Source organism: Astatotilapia calliptera, chromosome 2 (genome assembly GCF_900246225.1).
Source record: "Astatotilapia calliptera chromosome 2, fAstCal1.2, whole genome shotgun sequence".
In the NCBI taxonomy this organism is placed as follows: Eukaryota; Metazoa; Chordata; class Actinopteri; order Cichliformes; family Cichlidae; genus Astatotilapia; species Astatotilapia calliptera.
The window spans coordinates 34,674,179-34,693,766 of NC_039303.1; the positions used below are offsets into that span (position 1 = coordinate 34,674,179).

Here is a 19,588-nt window from a genome sequence, read left to right on the forward strand (position 1 = left end):
AAATAATCTCACACCAACAAGAAACTTACACACTCAACTCGGTCATATCACGGCCAACAAGTGGACACATTAGGCCAGAATGACAGACGTATAGAAGATCTACCTGTTTTCAAAGAGTAACAGGACAACCTGTTAGTCTTTAGACAGGTTGTCCTGTTACCCTTGCTTCATATATGCTTTTTTGCCATTCAGAGAATATCGCTATGTATTTTTAAGTGGAGTCCAGCCTGAAGTTTGTATATTTGCAAAGTTTTAGAAGTATAGAGTAAGTGTACATTAGTTTCATTTTAATAATTTATCAGCATAGTAACCTACCTACTGCAGAGGCTTCCACTCAGTTTCGAAGCAGAAAAGTATTCCTGGTTCCACTGGGGCTCGAACCCAGGACCTTCTGCGTGTAAAGCAGACGTGATAACCGCTACACTATGGAACCAGCTGATTGTCTTTTCCGAAGTGTAGCATAATAAAGAATACGCGATACATCTAACGTGGCTAATAATTGCTTGTTTTTCCAATATGATGAAGGAAAGCCGCTTCGAGAGTCCGCTGGTATTCGCTGCTCTTTCAAGCGGTTCCCTGTGCTTCGCTGCTTTTTAGACAAAGTGACGATGAGTGTCAGTCTCTCCCAGTAAGTCATCTCGCTCGGATACTAACCTAACTACGTCCTAATCTAACCTAGCTGCTGCTGTTTTTAGTTCCAGCGCCAGTGGAGCCCCCCTTTTCTTTTTGCTTGTTTGACCGATCACACGTTATGGTAGCTAGCACCGAGGTGCTACTTGTGAGCTGGAAATAATCGAGCGGGGCGAGTCGCCTCCATTTGTCCGTGTGTCCAGCCTTCCGACTGCATGAACTAACAACATACCAAGTCAGGATTAGCGTTTCTAGCTTAGGAAGCACTCTTGGCTTATCCGGCTAGCATGGCTCAAGTGTGTTTGTTGCTCAAACATGTGATTCCAGTCTTGAAAACCTCTTTTGCCACATAGCTGAACACTGTAACTGTACTTCAGTGTATTGTGAAAAGAGGAAGCAGGCACGATGTTAGATCAAAGACTAACACTGAAAGTTATTATTTACCTTGGCCATGTGTTAAAAACACACATTTAATGCTGTAATATTTACACTACTTAGCAGGTTTAATCATTACACATGGCTGTATGTGACATTTAGACAAGCAGAATAACGAGGCAGAGAGCAGCAACAAGCAGGGTATTTAAACATGTCCAGCAGAAGCAGTCTAGCTTTTTTAACGCTGTCCTGCTTATCTGTATCTGTTGTATCTATTGTGCATTATTCATCTCAAGAGCTCCAGAGGTGCCCATCAGAGGGTTCAAATATAAATTCCTAAGCGCTCTCATCCTCTTGCTAAATTGTGATAAGTGTGTTTGCTGCTGATTGGTGAGGCTCCTCAATCAGGCTTCTGTTCAAATGGCCGGTCCCTCCTGTTTTTTTTATGCTCCTGTGGGGTCTGAAATATGTATTCATATTTATGTTCTTTGCAATGACTTGATCTTCAATCATGCACACTATAAGTTATTTGTTCCAGAGGTTTTCCTTTCGCTGGCCTCTTGAAATCGCCTCAGCATCTCATTCTTCCATTTTTAGCTGTTTTGACTCCAGCTTTCTTCGGTGCCAATGAGGGAAGGGGAGTCAGGCTGGCTGAACAACGTGGGGATGACAGCTGCGTCTGTTTATCATGTGGGGTACAATAGCACACCTTGAGAGCCAGCCAGAGCTTGTATTCTCACTGATCCAACACAGCAGGCCAGAATTAATCATATAGATTCATATGTGGGCAGGATCAAAATGCAAGACATGCTAGATCTGTGCCACAGACTTCATTTGACCAAATGGTATCTGTGTATGACGCTAGACAGGCCATACAGTATCACAAAGTAAACTTGGAAGTTAAAAGTTAAATTGCTAAGGAGATATTTTAAATTATTTTGTTAAAAACACTGAAAAGCTTAAATTGCTTACATTTTCTGCTCAGTTCCCTGAATCCCAGTGTATTATCTTTGTCTGATAGAAACTTAAAGTATGACACAAAACTCAAATAAGATAGCAGAATTACCTTTCATAAAATAACTTTTTAATAAAAATTGTTTTTTTATGTTTAAACTCTCTTGTAAAGTAAATAGAGTTATTCATCTAAACACCTTGTAGCCTAGACTATTTAACAGTTTTTAAATAGTCATTTTCAAACAATTTCAGTCTTATAAATATTAATTTTCTACACAATTTCCTACCTGACCTCTTTACAATGAGCAGGGTTTTTTTTAAGTATGTATGTAAGATTTTAAAAAAAAAATCTTTATCCCCCAAATGAGAAATCACTGTGTTAAAGCAGCTAAAACATGAAAAGCAACTTAGCTCAGTAACATGTGTACAGTATCACAAAAGAAAATAGCTTGAAAAGTTTTAAATAGAAAAAACAATAAGTTAAGAGCTCAATAAATGTAAATATAATATAATAAGTGCCTTAAATCTGATGATTTGGTGAAGACCTTTTGTACGTGTCCTTGTGGCAGCAGAGTGCAACAGAGAAAGTGTTCAGCTGCGTGTCCAACAAGTGCTGCAGAAGGTGGTGAGGATCCATTAACTATCCGTAGCCATTCACTACATCTTCACTCATTTGGATGACCTCCTCATCAGCTGATGGAGGAATCCAGAAAGTGTGTTGACTCTAACTGGGGCAATAGCGATGCTAAAATTCATCAGCGAGTTAAATGGATGCATTAAAACAGCTTTACTCAGTGTTTAGACCCCACAAACATTCTTTCACAGTACCGTGCTTCGGAATGATTTAATTTACTGAATTAATCCAAATTTTTACCTTCACAATATGCATACTTTCTGAGTCAAAGACCCTAGAAGTACACCAGAGGCTCCAAATTCATGACTGTTAAAAAATGCTGTGAGTTGTTATAGCTATTTATCCCACATTATATGATGCACTTTTCAAAGTTTTCTCAAGTGATAGAACATCCAGGGCACCATTGCTGGGCTCTGTTACTCTGGACCATGAACATTCAATTGATGCAGTTTTGTTATTGAAGCTATAATGTATCTAGTGGAATCGATGCTCATAGTTATTCATAGGACGAAATTGTCGTCAAACAGATTTGGTTTCAGTTTTTAACAGACGTCAAATGTGTTAGTCATCCCTGAAAATTTTATGTGGATATGTCCTCTACTTAAGCAGTTACAGATGTTTAAAATGCTGGGCAAAAGGGTCAGCTAAGCCATTTCCTATGTACTCTGTATATAGGAATTGGCTTATCTCACCTATGTACAATTTTGAAATTAAGTCTTATATTAATTTCCATTTATAGATCAGATTGAATTATCTTAGAGCTATGTTCATTTTAAAGGACATTTTGTGTTTCTGGTGTCAAACAGAGATACTGAAAGCATTGTTTTCTTTGTAGCACATTTGTAAAGATTATTTAAAATTGCTTCTTTTTTGGCTTGAATTTTAACTTCACCAGCTGTCAATCACCTTAATAGTGCGTGGAATGAAACAGGATCAAGGTTTGGGACCAAGTTTTTTGTCAAATGAGGACATATCTGCATGTACTTATGTCCACTATTGATGCTAGGCAGTTCCAAATGCCATTTCTTGGACTTGTAATAAACTGCAACTTAAAAAAAAAAATTTGGATTATTGCCGAGAGTTGCACCAGCAAAATTTTCTAAAAATAAATAAATTAAGATACACAGAAGTTAAAAGTAAGGTCTGTGTTGTAATTTTAGATTTATATTTACAAGTAATGTGATCACAGTAAGAGAAGGTTTAAATCATCAGTACTCTCTGCCAAGGAAACCCCTGTTAGGGACGCTCCTTTCAGGATACAAATGTTCAAATTCTGGGCAGAGAAGACAAACAGCGGGAGTGAGAGGTAAAGGGGGCTATCTGCATACGTCTGAAACTGACCGATGCCACAAACTATCAGCCCTTTTATAATGCAGTCTTACGATCCCTTCCGAGGCAATTCAACTCCCATTCACACCTTGACCCATGTGACCTTAATGACTCACACAATGGCAGGTTGTGGCACTGTCTCACAGAGAATTCACACCTTGGCTCATGTCACCCTAAAGACTCACTGGATGACTGGGTGGGTCAGTATCACCTCCAAGGTGACAACTTCAGTTAAGGTTAAATACCTGGGAATCATATCACCTTTTAGAACTAAAGAAGCCTTTCAGATCAGAATGTCTTCATGAACGTTATAAAAAGAAGGCCAGTAGCTTTTTTCTCAAGCACTTAGGACAAGGATGACTGGCTGGACCTTATCCTATCTGACTTTGGGCTAGATCAGAGACAGGTAAAAACACTTTCACAGTGAGTGGAAACCAGAATACCCAGGGGAAACCCACATTGCCACAGGAAAAGCATGCAAACTTCACACACAAAGGCCGCAGCCGACCATAAGGTTCAAACCAGGGGCCTTAGTACAAAGCGAGAGAGCAATCTGAGTCCTGAAATAAACAAAAGATTGGAATATGTTTGCCAGTGAGCAGATATGGATCAAAACAGTGCTCGATTTGAAATGCTTTAAAATTGGCTTAGTGTTAATGTTAAATGTAAAAAAATATATATTTTGTTTGTTTACAAGAAATCTCCACAGGGCGTCTTGTTGTGGAATATTGCTCCGTAGTGTCACTTGTGGTCAAATATTCCAAAGCATGCCTTTAACACAGGACTGAAAACAATGCATTTTGGATATATTTGTATTGAAGACAGCATGGCAATGAAACTATTCTCCCCCCCCTTACAGCAACAAGGTCCTAGGCTTGAATCTGGCAGCTATATAGAGCCTTCCTTTCTGGGGAGAGTATCTTCTGTCTGTGTGGGTTCTGTTATGGACTCCGGCTTCCTCACAAAGTCCACATACTTGGTGATTATTGTAGGTCGGAATGTGAGCATGAATGATTATCTGTCTCTATGTTAGCCCTATGATAGACTGGTGATGTGACCTTGGTATACCTCACCTCTCTCCCAGTGACAGCTGGTATAGGCTACAGCTTCCCAGTGACCCTGAATTGGATAAATAGTTAGGAGAATGCATGGATGTGTGGATGAAGCTCTTCCTTTATGATGATGTGTTCTAACAACAGAAAGAGGCCGGCCATAAAAAACTGAAATCACAAATGCACTTGTGATAAACAGAGAGAATGTGGACACATAGAGGTGAAACTGAAACTGATAATTATTTGATGCAGTGCACTTGTGTGATTTATAGCGAAGCGTGTAGTGCTACGCTGCAGACCGGTCTGTTAACAGAGTGACAGCTGTCTTGTATAAAAGGTTTGTGATGCTTTGAGTCAATCATAACTGATTAGAAAAATGTAAGCTTCAAGTGGGTGAAAGAATTTACTCCTAATCTTCTTCTACACAATAATGTGTACCCGCCATCAAGAGTAGACGGCCTGATTTGGTGCAGACCAATGCAGATGTTGTACCATCTTGAAAATCAGTCACTGGAACTAAATTGCTGTTTCAGTTGGACTTTAATCTCTGCAGCGTGTTCCCAGTTTTACAAGCAATGTCATTTGCTGTTAGATGCCTGTGGCCATTTTGATGGTCATCTTCTCGGACTTACGCATGATTCCAGTGACTGTAGACCCGGAGCCCTGGAGAGTGTGACCTGCAGAGCCGTCTATGTCTCAGTCGAAGGTTTGTGCCATATCTATAAGCGACATCTACGGTTTTCTCATTCTGAATCATCTTCCTTTTATGTTCTTGTCTGTCTATTTGTCTTTTCTCCTCATGAAACACCTTAAATTGATCACATGCCACATGAACATCTGGCTGGTTGTCAGAATTGCTCAAGAACATTTCATTTAGCCCTAGTGTTGTGGGTTGCGGATGTTGTGCTAGTGTTTCTTGTTAAGTTTTAGGTCCCCCATCCCAAAATGATGCATATTAATATAAAATGTGTTTTTAAAAAATCAGCTGCAGTGTCCCACTTACTCTGGATAATTCTTAGATGTCACTGTCAGCAGTTTCCATAGACTCTGTCCATCAGTGTGAAGTTGTGTATTTTCAGTGACAACTGCTCACAGCAAGGTCTTTAGATCATCCAGACTGTCCATTATCAGTCAGATATCTCAAAATCTGGGCAGATAAAATCTAAACTGTGAAATCCTAAAGCTTTCATGTGCAGTAAGCATGTATGTCATTTTGTATTTGGGCTTACAATTTAACCGATATGATGGTGTCTAAAAAATAACCAGCTCAGGTTAGCCTGCAGTCAGTCCCCTAAATAGATAATTGTGTGAACATGAATTCAGTGGAAGCAGTGGCCATTACTGGCACAGACAGCTGTCCTACTGTGCAGTGTGTGTAGCAGTTGTCTGATGAGGCTTTTATAGCATCTCTGACAGTTTTGCTCGGTCAGATCCTTTATGAAAGATCTCAGGTACTGCTCCCCAGTTCCTCTCTTCAAGAAAAAGAAGTATGTCTCCTCCCTAAATCTGCAGACAAGCCTCATTTGGCAAATAGACCACGGGCCCTATATCATAAACTTCCACTAACACACATTCAATCCATCCATTTTCGCTTGTGTTTGCTTTTAGCGCTTTACCTACTGGTTAAGTTTTGATCCGTTGAAGGTTTGTATCCTGGAAAATGTGGTACTTTAACAGCAGTGATGATTTGTTCACTGACTTAAGCTACTTTTACAGCCTCTAATAAGTTGCCTGGGTGTCCCGACCTTTCTGGCCCTTTGGGAGGTCCAGGCATAGCAATGCAGCAAAATGCTTTAAATGAATTTAACTAAAATGAATTTGTTAACTGAAATAAAATAGACATTGTGTTATGTGAATCTCACTCACTTGCTTTTTAAACTTTATTTTTCTAACATCTATATTTGTGCTGTTGTAATATTTATTCTGTCTTGTCTGTCATGTTGCCAAGAGAACAAGCTATTTCTGTTTTTAATTAGCCTCTGTGAGCTTCTTTCAAGACTTTTAAAGTGATTCATTAGTAACTCAACAATATATTTATCCACAGGTTTGGTTTGTAAAGCAAAACCTTTGGCCGTCATATCTACAGATGATGTCAGACTCTTTATTAGCCTGTGTGGGTGACATTTAGGACACAGGCCCTCCATCTTGCTTGTGCATATTTTGGTTCTTTTTTTTTTTGGTTTTGTTACTTCATCTGTTCACAATCCAGAGACAGTGAACTGGCAGAGAGAGGGAGGTGTGGCATGCAACAAATGCCACCCAGCGTGGAGTTAAACAGTTACAGTTAGAATAATATGGTATGCCCTTAACCTTTTTAGTATTATGCTGTATCAGTTTGCAGATTCATCATAACACTCACTGCCCTCAAGTGCTGTTGTTTAGAGACTGCATCTGAACTACGATATTTCATTCACACAGGAAATATATATAGGCTGTCTAACTCGTGTCCAAAGCTTCCTGCCTTAGCAGATTCATATTAACACCCGCTCTAGAAAAGGTATTACTCAATACCTTTATTTTACAGCACCACACAGAATGGTAAAGCTACAGCCCGAGCAATATAGGATGTTTTAAATGATGGACAGACCATGAAACAGTGACACGACATAAACAGTATTCAGTATTTAGCATCTGAAATTGCAGTTGCGGTATATCTGCTGTGAGCTAATATCAGCAAATATAAAGCCCACCAGTAAAGGTAGTTTCTAACCATTTTGTCTCCACTGCTAAACATGTAAAAACTTATTGGGTAAACTGTGCAGCAGTGGCAAAGAAAATGTATTTACACTTCATGTAAGTGGCTACGTTTTAACAAACAATGAATGAACCTTTACAGTGAAAACTGGTCACTTTGATTTTTGGCTTTTTACTTCTTTTTGCACATCTGCAGTGAGCTGGATGGCCTCGTAGGAGACTGCAGCGTGCCGTGATTAATTGGGCTGCACGGGTCTGACGCTAAACCATCATTAGAATGTTAAAGTAATGCGTGGGCAGCTTAATTGGACTTGAAGACACGCTTAATCAAAATTTAGATCACACCTTTTTCTTTTCTTTTTTTAAGTGACCTCTAAGCAGAACATCTAAATCTGCTGTGAGAAGCTGCTTTATAAGGACTGTATGTCTGACTCGCCGAGGATCGTTCATTTAAAGATTCAAGCCCACCGAGCACCCAGCGTGTTTGTTATTCACCTGTAGGGCTTTACCCGGCGCTAGGACCCAGGGTGCGCGATTTTCATCTCCAGCTGCTGCAGACCGAAAACTGGCAATAAGGGAAGATCGCGAGGACAAGCCAAAATTACATACTGTATTCATTCTACTTCAAAATCACATCCCCGGACCCGCAGCGAAGCCACCGTGGAGACAACAATAGCTTGTTGCGCTGTGTGTGAAGGCTTTGTGGCTGTAGACGGCTCGGAGCGCAAGGTAAGACGGTGCAATACCATGCGATTACTAATAACAAAGGCGTTACGGGCGAGCAGGGGGCATTAAAGGGGGCATTGCACAATGCTATTGAGGGCGAGCAAAACTCTGCCAAACTTTGACCTGGATATCTGCATTTTCTAGTTGTCGCTGTCTTGCGGGAGCCGCTACCGGAGCCTGTAGTTGCGGAGATGTTTCGCTGTTATCCCACGGCATTATGTAGGATCGTGTCACATGTAGCCTATGGACAAGCCAACTTGTGTGTCGAGATGACATCTGAGTGTGCAGTCCAAGCGTGCCGGCAGTGGATGCAGTCGGTTACCCAAACGCGGACACGGTAACTGAAGGCAAAGAGATATGTTTTAATTTCAGGCAGATTTAAAAGGCGATGTGGACGGCGCATCGGGCCATCCATTAACCTGGAAAATAAGAACATCACCCTGACTGTTTCTGTGATCGGCTGCCTTCCTCCTTTCGTTCGCTGTGGAATAATTCATTACTTAGACCAAGATGGAAGAATAATGCGCTTGATTTTCACTCAAGCGCGTTATTCTTCCATCCTCCCAGCCTCGACATTCAACACTGACCAGGTGAACCACCAACTCAGACGGGACATCCTCGTCGCTGCTGGAGAGCATGGCGGCCTAAATAGGTAGGGTCGATAATCTCCAATATGACTCACAGATAGATGACTGTGAATGCCCACTTTGAAGACGGTGTATTCTTTCATAAAAAGAGATCGGGCCTTCGATATAAACAACGTGCCTTCATCTATATCGCAGTTGTCATAGTGCATGTGCGGACTGCTACATCCCTGCTCGACTGATTTACAAATGCACGTATAACAAGTTTTTTTTTTTTTTTTGAAGCCCTCAGATGTCCGATGTGCAGCCCGTGAACCAAACTCGTCTATAATTGGTGAAGCGCCGAGCGGCCGGCCACTACCGGGATAGCTCTTGCGCGGTCGTTGAGGTCTCCGGGTTACCCCGACTCAGACACAATGCGATGTGTCAGCAGGCGACTTTGTGATACTCGTGCTTTATGCTCGGTCCTCTTCGGCGTTCTTCCTCCGTTTTTCCTTCTTTCTTTTTTACTGATCGGCGTTTTTTTTTGTTTCCCAATTTCACGTTTGGCCATCTGTCAACGATTTGGCTGCCTGCACGCAGCCATTACTGAGCGAATGGCGAAGGGCATGTTAGAGGCTCTCACACACCGATCCACTCCGCGATAGGAGAGCAGCAGCGAAGTAGTTTCTGCTCGCGGTGCTCTCGGCGGATGGACGCGATCGTTTGTCCTGCACCGCCGTGCTGGTCAGGATCCGACACAGATCGTGCATGGTAGTAAACAAACTCTTTTTCAGTGGCGCGACGATGTCAGGGTCCCCCCGTGTGTATGCATGCACGGTTATTTCCTCACCATCGCAAGTATTGAGAAAAGTAGGAAATTTGTTGGCCTAAAGGAGCGGATACCCTTGTAAACAGCAGGCCTGCGCTGCTTTCAGGATTCAGGTAAGACAAGTGGCCTAATTACAGCAGGGTAACCTGTACCGCTTAACTACTGAGCCAAAATGTGATTATGGAGTGAGAGGGCTAAATATCCTGTGGTTGTTTATCTTTTGAGGGGAGAGAATCGGGCAGGACCAAGTGTAAACCTCCTGCTCCACAGGCTGGGTTGAAACTTTAAGGTTTTTTTTGTTTGTTTGTTTGTTTGCCTTTGTTTGAATGGAAGCTGCAGATGTGTTGTCATTCAGTTCATAACTGCACACATGAGCTGGTGGTCGACAGATATCCAGCTCCCTGCAGTCAGAGAAGGAGGAGGCTGCTCATGTTTCAGTGTGAACTTGTTCCAATTCACAACAGGCTACAAATGGTTGTAAACGAATGGGGATTTTGTTCTATTACAAATGAGGCACACAACCTTCTAGAGAAGGTTGTAGATGATATTACCTTTGCAATAACGTGTCTTGTTTTGTATCCTGACCCTCTTCGGTTGTGTTAAACACAGTGTGGCTTCTATATTAAGCATGTTTGGATTGTTGTCAGTAGGTTGTAGGCTCTTGTCCTTGTGCATTGGGTCAGCTGTCTGGATTTTTATACAGAGAAGAAATCTGAGGGCTAACATTAACATTCAAAACCCAAGCCTCATCCATATTGTAGTTATGCCTTGAACTTGTCTTAAAACCACTTCTCTCTATCCAGTTAAAACCTGAGCTGACCTGATAGTAACAGGAAATGTGATTTTGACACACAGCACTGCAAGAGGTGAATGACAGGGAACTGAAGAGGCACCGCTGAGGGAATGGCACTCTGTTTGTTCATATATTCATTATAAATGTTTATTAGCGGCCGTGTTTATAGAATTGCTTCACAGCATGAGGCCTGGACTGGCTCATTCCAAGTGTCACATAAAATATTAATAATAATAAAAATCACATGCTTCAGTTGGGATGTTTTCAGCATAATACATGTGGTGACTGTGCATGGCAAAAAGGAAGTAAATTTGCAAAGAAGAATGAGTTGTGTTCTTGGTGTTTTCTATGAAAGAGAGCAAGCATCTGCGAGCAAATTGTTGATGTGAATAATCCTAACTCAGCACTTTAATAACATCACTTTTGGTTTGTAAAGCAATGTGAAAATAGTTATGCAGATAGTTTAAAATCAGTTCGATTAAACACGATGAAAACACAGGTGTAAAATTTCCAAAAGAGCTTGCAAGAAAAAGTTGGGTTTGAGCTGAGCTGACAGAGGTCAGTGCTGGAAGCTTAATCTCATTCACTGGTAAGGTTGGATGCATGGTATCGTCACAAATAACGAAAAAATGTATGTGAGGATCATAGGTTTCATGCGTATCTATTTCAAAAGAATCCAGTAAAATAAAAAAGGAAAAAAGTAAAGCTTTCCCCTCCACATCTTCACCCAGCTATAGTCCGCCAGTCTGCAGCCTACAGCATGTAACTGGAGAGCCTCCAACACCCCGGAGTCTTTCTTCCTCGCGTTAATTCCCCTGCAACGGACCCAAACCTCTCCCACTCTTTTTTTTTAATTCATATTGTGGCCGTTTAGAAACCATCACCCACAGCTGACTGTTAATTGACCCGCTGACACCCAGGCGCGCACGGACATCCAGCGATACTCGGGGCTAAATTTGTTGTTGTTGTGGGTTTGAATAAAATGTTTTTGTTTTTTAAACGAGGTTTATTACTTCGTTACCCCGATAAGCCTTTTCAGTTTAGCGCACCGTTACACTCTTTTGGTCGCGATCCCCCCCATTCCCCTTGAGCGGCTGGAGCTCGCGTTGCATGCCGGTACCTGCAGTCCTCACCGCTCCCTGCCTCTCCAGCGTTTAATCCTGGGCGTGGATAGCCGAGCACTACATCTCCCATGCTGTCACCGTGCACCCTTCTGCTCCCCCCCACCCCCTCTCTCGCTCTCTCTCACACCAGACTGGAGACTGGAGATACGGAACGGACCGTCTTGGCGACCCCCCCTCTCCTACCCTCCCCTCCTCCCTCCCCCAGCCCCTCGGACTTTTAGGACCGAAAACCGTCGAGATCAGTGAGCAGCCGCGGACTGTAGAGGCGAAAGGCTGGACACGGCCGTATCACAGTCGTGCCTGCACGGTGGTTCACATGCCATCTGGACGAGCAGGTTCGTAACTGTTTGTGTCATTAGAAATCTTTTTATCCCTACAGCTGATTGTCTTGGGGACTATTCAGTATTTTGCGTAGAAAGAGAAAGCCCGAAAGGGGCCGGAGAGGAGAGCAGAGGACAGGCTCGGTGGGTCGGGGGCTCTGATGAATGCCTTTCCACGCCGAAGTGGCTCAGTCGGTCCGCTAAAGGGCCGATAAGAGGGACGGGAGCACTTCGCATTAGGTCGGGGATAAATAACAGTAGCTTGCCTCAACATGCAAACCGCCGGGAGAGCTGCGAGGGCTTCGCGGAGAATCCGCTGCGCAGGGAAGCTGGAAACCTAACGTTGCTGGAGGTGGTGGTGGTAGTGGTGGTCAGCGGAGTTAACTATATTGTTTGCCCCCTTTTCATGGCCACTCCAGCTGCACAATAAGTTGTGCCACCCACCCCTATGGTCGTTCTCCTGCTGGTTACTTTTCTTCCCCCCCACACACACTTATCTGCCAGTAAGTCTGCGCCTCCAGTTTTCTGTGCTATCAGCGGCAGAAACGGATTATTTGTTTGTAAAAACGTCTACCGGCAGGGTTACTTTGTAGGCTGATGAAACGGGCCAGGAGTTTAGTTTGTTTGGCTCTCCCGTTGTTCTCCCCGCGTCTTCGCATTGATGTTCACTTACCTTATCAGGGGGAGATGTGACACATTGTGTGCTCCTACGTCGTAGCCCAGGCAGCCACTAGACAGGAGCGGAATCTCTCGTGTCACTTTGCTATATTTTCCTCAAACATCTGTCTTTCATCTCTGGACCTTTCCATCCCATCCTCTCCGGGTTATTTAGACGAGGTTCAGAGACGCAGACAGCCTGTCTGCTCAGTTTGCGCCCGTGTTTTTGTGCGGATGGACCGATCACCTGAGAGCCAGTTGCCATTCTCTCATTATGGTGACTGCTCGCCATCTCCAGCGAGAGCGAGAGGAGGGAGCGACCCGGAGCTCTCCAGAGTTTTTTCTTGCTGATAATTATAGCAGAGGTAAACGTGTTGTTTTCGGGGTTCCCTAACGCTTCAGTGGGCATGTGTTGTTATTGTGCACTTTTCAGATGTGACATTGGGAACGTGTGTCTTTTGTGCCGTGTACGTGGGCTGGGCAGCGAGCTGACCGGGTGGAAGTAGGCTACATCGGAACAATTTGGCTTCTTCGCGGCTGTTTTTCCTCAAAGGCTTTTTCTTTCTTTCTCTCTTTTCTCCCAGGCTCGACTTTGTGTTGTCCACGGTGTGTGTGTGAGGCTGTCTGTGTGCGTATGCGCGGACTGCTGCATATATTTACTGGCCTACATCAGAGCGGATGAATTCAAATGTTTAGTGGCGGAGTCGACCGCGATCGCAGCACAAAGACAAAGTAGCTGTAAGCAACTGTTGTACGGTAATGTATGCAGACCGTCGCTGCACACAGCGGCATCTGCATCGCTGGATTTCCCTTTTTTCAGTCGTGCTCGCAGATTCCAGCAGAGATTGGCTTGTCAGTCATTATGTGCATCATCTTCGTTATGTTTCACTGATTCAAGGGTGAAGCATTTCCCCCCAAAGCTTTGGCACAGATTTTCTTGTTGCACAGTCCCTTTTGTAGTCGTCTCATTTGCTTGCAGATGCGCTCGTCTGCGCTCACCTCTATCTACAGTAAATACTAGGGTCAGTTCCAGCGTGTGTCCCCAGTGTAAGCTGTGTACTTATATGATATGAAGTTGATTCACGCTTTAATTATAATTCCTAATCGTGTGTATGGCCATCAGTGCTTTTTAACTTGTCTTGTGCGAGTTTTCAATAGAAAAGCAGTGAGTGGGATTGTCTGGTCATTAAATCTGGCTGTTGAGCATTTAAGGCTGCATGCCAGTAACTGGTCCAGTTATGCATAATCATTAACTATATGCGCACATGCAAAAACCTTTGCTCGTTTCTTGTCACTCGTGGGTGTGCATGACTTAATCAACACAAAACACACACACTGATGTCGGCTCTAACAAAAGATCATTTGAGCAGTAACAGCTGATTGCCTCATGGATTACTGAATGAGCCTGCTGGGGACAGGCCCTGGGTCGCCTTAGGAAGAGCCTCTATTTGAAGTGACTGTTAAAAGCATTTCTCACTGGGCTCCTGCAGTAAAAACCAGGGGTATCCCATTCATGTTTTTTTTAATCCCAATCTTGTAATATTGAGATTTCGCTGATTCCAGGTCTAATCTAGCATTGATATTTATTTTTTGCACATTTTCCCCTAATGCGCGTGTATGCCCAGGCTGCATTAAAGTTAGCACATGTTATCCTACATAATTTTCGCTTTTTTTGCTAATTGTCCCTTGATGTTCTCAAGTGTAATAGATATTTTTGCTTATTAATGAAGCTTCTGGCACAGTTTTTGTGCTGATGTTAATGTCAAATAAGGAGGTTTTGAGCTCTGCAGTTACTGAGTGAGTAGAGTGTTGATGACATATTGCATAGTGTAGTTGTACATGGTGGCCGAGTTGCACTTTGCAATAATACCACTTACAGTTGACTGTGAATTGTCTAGGAGGGAAGAAATTTCACATTCGTTGCAGTGATGGCATCCTATTACAGTACCACTCTCAAATTAATTGAACTCTTTAGAACAACCTATTTTTTGACAAATGTTTGTAAAGGCAGTTTGCATGGCGAGGTGCTTGGTTTTGTGGCAATGAGACTGAAAACACCTGAGAGATGTGGCTCGGTATTATTGTTCCTATTGTGTACACCTGCTGAAGGGGAAACCTCCTCTGTGTTCAACCAGGACGATTTTGTAAAGTCACAAGCTTGAGCGAGAACCTCCAGTGAACATGTAGACGTAGAAATTGTTATGCCCATTTTTATTACTGAAGACAGTAATAATTATTTGAACACGATTCAACTTTTTGGCTCAAAAAAACTTTGATGGTTTCTCATAATTTTCTTTTTTGTATGATGTGATATTTTGTATGTTATGGACTCTGTGGCAGGGAGGTTGTCAGAAGGATTAAAACCATCTCCTTTAATTTCCAACATAAAAAGTTTCAGGAGTACATCATATTTAAGGTTAACTTGCAGAAATGAAATGGAACATGAAAGAGGTGATCATTTGTGGTACTCCTCCAAAAGTTGATTCTGTTCATCTGGACGTAGCGTTTTCAGTGGGAGAAACGTTTCGTCACTCATCCAAGTGACTTCTTCTGTCTCAGCTGACTGCAGGTTTTCCCAGCCTTATAAACAGTACATTTGCATAATGACTGAAATCAACCCACTGAAGGAACAATGGGCTGAGAGGTCAGTTCCTTAATCATAATTATGCAAATTCTCATGACCATTGATCAACAACCACTGACCAAAACCCACTGATCAAAGACCACTGATCAATGGCCATGAGTACCATTCACCGAGAGTTGGGGAATGGCTGCAATCACAGCATTGTAAGATGGCGAAAGATGTACCCTCAGGCCCCCTCCTCGATTCAGAGATGGTCTTTCCCTTTTCACGTAAATGGCCTCCTTGATTCCGCACTCAAACCAGCGTTCCTCCCTGTCCAGGATGTGAACATCCTCATCATTGAAAGAGTGTCCACTGGCCTGTAGGTGTAAATAGACTGCAGAGTCCTGGCCCAGCCATTCCCCAACTCTCTGTGAATGGTACTTATGGTCTTTGATCAGTGGTCTTTGATCAGTGGGTTTTGGTCAGTGGTTGTTGATCAATGGTCGTGAGAATTTGATTTTGACGTCACTTGGATGAGTGACGAAACGTTTCTCCCACAAAACGCTACGTCCAGATGAACAGAATCAACTTTTGGAGATTTACTTTCCTGGATGATCGAGAATGCATCAAGACATCATTTGTGGTAGTTTCTTACGTGTCTCTGCCAAGGGTTCATTGGATCCTAATCCTTCTATGCTTCAATTAATGCATTAGATCTCATTTTACGCAGTGAATGTACAATGTTCTTTTAGTGAAGAGAGTTCACATTTCAAATGGATGAGCACTGGCAGCTTTCCACATCCCCTATGTGCAACAAAATAAAATCAAAGGGAATAACACAACGAATACGTGCCATCAGTTTACCACACTTCTCTCTGCTGCTCTAGATTGTCTCCTTGTTCTTAGGAAATTGTAACACAGCTGAACTCCAAGCATATCTTAAAGAAAGGAAGTTTTCAGTTGCCCAAAGTTAGTTACTTATTTCTTCTTCTCGAAGGTTTAGTCGAACAGATATTTTCTGTAGCTGAAAGGAGAACGGTGCTAAAGTAATCACAGCAAGTGGTTTTATGTTTTTTCTCTTGTGTGTTTTGCAGCATATCACTGTATTTGAAGGAGAACTCTCACCTGACTGACGCAGATACCCCCTAAGGCATGTTGTGCTAAAGAAACACCTATGCAGGTAATTGGCTTTTTTTTTCTGCTGAAGTTGTATTGCTTGAATAGCGCATCCTGTCCTCTTATCTAATTAACACCAGCCTCATGAACTTTTCTTATTACTCAGGTGGATCCCACACTAATGAATGTAGGGGATGGAGGCACGGTGAGCAGAGAGATCAGTGCTCCAAATAAAGCGTCTGCTAGCATGGTGGGAAATCCCCCCCAGACGCTCCCCCCTGAGTTCAGAGGAGATGTTGCTCTCAGTCAGCAAAATAAGACAACTCCAACAAAAGACTGTAAGACTGTAAAAGCCTGCCCGGACAACTACAACCACAGCCCCGAACTTTCTCCACCGCAACTGCCCAACAATGCACCAATGTCCGGCTTGGTCCTCACCAGCTCAGAAAAGAGAACAGACAAAAGAGCAGAAACCTCTAAGCTCAAAGCTGATGGTTCTGGGGTCTTCCCCACTCCTCAGTGGTCGAGTGGTGTAAAAGTTAGCCAGGAGGATTCACTCAGCCCCTGTCACAGCAATGTGACATCCAATAAGAAATCCCATTCACAAACACAATCTGTGCAAAGTGTCCCACCTGGGTTTCAGTGCTCTGCCATGTTTAAACCAGCCCAGCCTGTTGCCTTCCTTCCCACAGCAAATTTTTCCTCTCCACTTTGTAAAATGAATCTTCCACCAGCATTAGGTCAGATTGCAGCATTGAGAGAAGCCCCAGCCACGCAGTTTCAGAAAGAAAGCCAGCCTCAAAGCTCAGGTGTTGCTGGGCCACCTCTCATGCGGACCTATCCCTACCCGTTGTCTGTGGCCCGGACTCCGGCTGCAGAGAAAAAGACGGGCACGTCGACCTCAAAACTCAGATCTAACCACGCATCAAGTAAGAATGCTAAATCTGTTGGAGAACATAAATCTTTAGCTTCTGTGGTAGCCTCACCAGCTATTGCCCTACCATTGCAACATCCATCATTAACTTCAGCTGCACCCACTCACTACACCTTGTCTCCGACTGCTGCCATTTGCTGTGGCTCTGCTCTGGCCAACATCGCCTCACAGAGCAGAATGCTGAACCATGTAGAGAAAAGCAACAGCATAGATAAGACAACCATGGGCTCTCTAAAAACCACACCTCCTGCAACAGACGACCACACAGTCTGCTCAGTTGAATCAAGAGATGTACCTCTTGATTTGTCCGCCAAATCAAAACGCCCTAAATGCTTAAATGACCCTCCTGTTACTATGATGGAATCCCACAATAATGAGTCAAATCAGAGAGAATTTCTGAATTCAAAGAAGACTCATTCTGCAAATTACGGCTCCGCTCTGCAATACCCCATCTTACCAAACACCCACCGAAATGGATCTCATCAAAAGCAATTAAATAGGTCTCAGAATCACCAGATCCCAGAGGTCAAACCAGCCTGGGGTAAGGGATCTTCACAAGATTCAATAAAAAACATCCCTGGTACATATGTGGGAGTTGCTAGTCCAATATTGGCTTCTACTCTAAGGGGCAAAGATGGAAAAGGGACGTTTGTGGATGAATTTCAGAGTTTTGCAAAGCAGGAGTTTATATCTATAATTGACCAGGGAGAACATCTGGCCACAGGAGGAAAGAAGCCATCCTGTCTGATGAAGGGTAACCAACACACTCACAGTGTCAAGCATGTTAAAAACACCAGCACAACCATAACTAAGAACTGTCCCTCAAAAGGAGCCCTAACCACTGCGTTGTTAAGCTCAACCAATGCTCAAATTCCTCAGAAATGTGGGCCTGGCAAAACAGCGGTACCATACTCTGCTCCCCTTGTCAGTCCAGCTTGGCAGCAGGCATCTCATCTCACATCATCACATCAAGCTTCTTCTAATCATCGAAAAATCACACAAGGATCTCCAAAGACTAAGGGCACCGCAGTTACAGACAGTTGTAAGTTTCCAAGTGCCCATCACAGCCCGTCCAAACTTGAGGATGATAAGTGGGAGAGAATGAAGTCTCCTCTGTCTAACCTTGCGTCCATTGTAAAGCAGCAAGCTCTTGATACAACAACACTGACGGATGAAGGTAATTCCCAAGCATCGCCTGTTGCATCACGAAAAGCTGATGGTCTGAATACACTCACGGGAAATCAAGACATACAATCTAAGCATACCTCTACTTTTGAATACCCACCATGCTGGTCTGTGGAAAAGTGGCCTAGTGCACCATCTCAAGGGGATTTCACTCAAGCTATGAAAAGACATGACAAGGCAAATGCCGCTGAGCTTTTGGAGAATAACACTGACATGCACACCAGTCAGGGAGAGCACATGGGACTTCAGGTGAAGCAAGGCTCCTCAAAGCCCGCAGGCCAGTCTCATCTCTACGGGAGCAGTGCATCAACAAATGGGAACAGGATGGAGAGTAAACTAGCCCAGGTGTTAGAGGGGGAGATATTGAGGAAAGAAAGTGGGCCGTCAGACAGTCCTCCTGGTGACAAATTGGAGGGCATGGCTGCATCTATTCTTACAGGCCAGTGTGCAGGGGGAGGCGACAAGTTTGAGAAGAAAACAAACGGAACCAAAGAGGAGTCGCCAACCAAAGCAAAAGCTGCTGCCGTCAAACAAAAGAAGAACAGTCCTAAGAAGCCAGCAAAAGAGAAATCTCCAACAGATGCATTACAGAAGGCTGCAAGAAGGAAAAAGCAAGAGACAGAAAATACTCCAACCAAAGTGTCCCCTAAAAAGAAGGTAAATTATTAATTCCTATTACTCTCATTATTTCTCTTTGGTTAAATTTGAAGAAATATTTAAGGTAGCAATCGTCTTTTAAGAGTTTAAAGAGCGAAAAGGCTATTCAGAGCTCCCTTTCATATTATTAAGTTATGACTGATGGTTTCACTTTCGAGGGCTTATTGTGAGTCTCTTGCATCCTCTCTGTCACCACGAGAGGCTCATGATCAATAACCTCCAATAGAGCGTGCTCACTCTGTCCCCTGTGTATTTCTGCAGAAGAAACAATGTGCACCTGTGCTGGAGCAGAGTCTGTCAGCGGGAAAACCTTCCCCTCCAACTAAAGAGGCGATTCCAAGGGAAAAGATCAGTCCCAGCAAGGCCGAGCAGCAAACCTGCAACAAATCAGGTAGAGTCTTTGTTTCTTCCTTAATCCTATAGCTTTTACATTTTTTACAAAAATGT

At 43.2% G+C, this 19,588-nt stretch overlaps 1 protein-coding gene and 1 non-coding gene across 12 annotated transcripts in view; one reads left to right on the top strand and one right to left on the bottom strand.

The window, feature by feature from the left end:
* bcorl1 (BCL6 corepressor-like 1) overlaps nt 1–19,588 on the top strand; it is a 34,982-nt gene that overhangs the window by 3,500 nt on the left and 11,894 nt on the right. For 3 of the 11 annotated variants that reach the window (XR_003269994.1, XM_026145488.1, XM_026145479.1), the window contains exons 1-4: nt 11,837–12,041; nt 16,344–16,429; nt 16,532–19,141; nt 19,403–19,532. Coding sequence is in view for 10 of the 11 variants with exons in the window: in XM_026145488.1 (XP_026001273.1) it covers nt 16,424–16,429; nt 16,532–19,141; nt 19,403–19,532 (2,746 nt within the window). In the remaining variant the exon portion in view is untranslated. The other 8 variants (XM_026145411.1, XM_026145440.1, XM_026145468.1 and 5 more) reach the window with 8 other exon arrangements.
* Nucleotides 361–433, bottom strand: trnav-uac (transfer RNA valine (anticodon UAC)). Its single transcript has one exon. It is a non-coding gene; the product is annotated as a tRNA-Val (tRNA).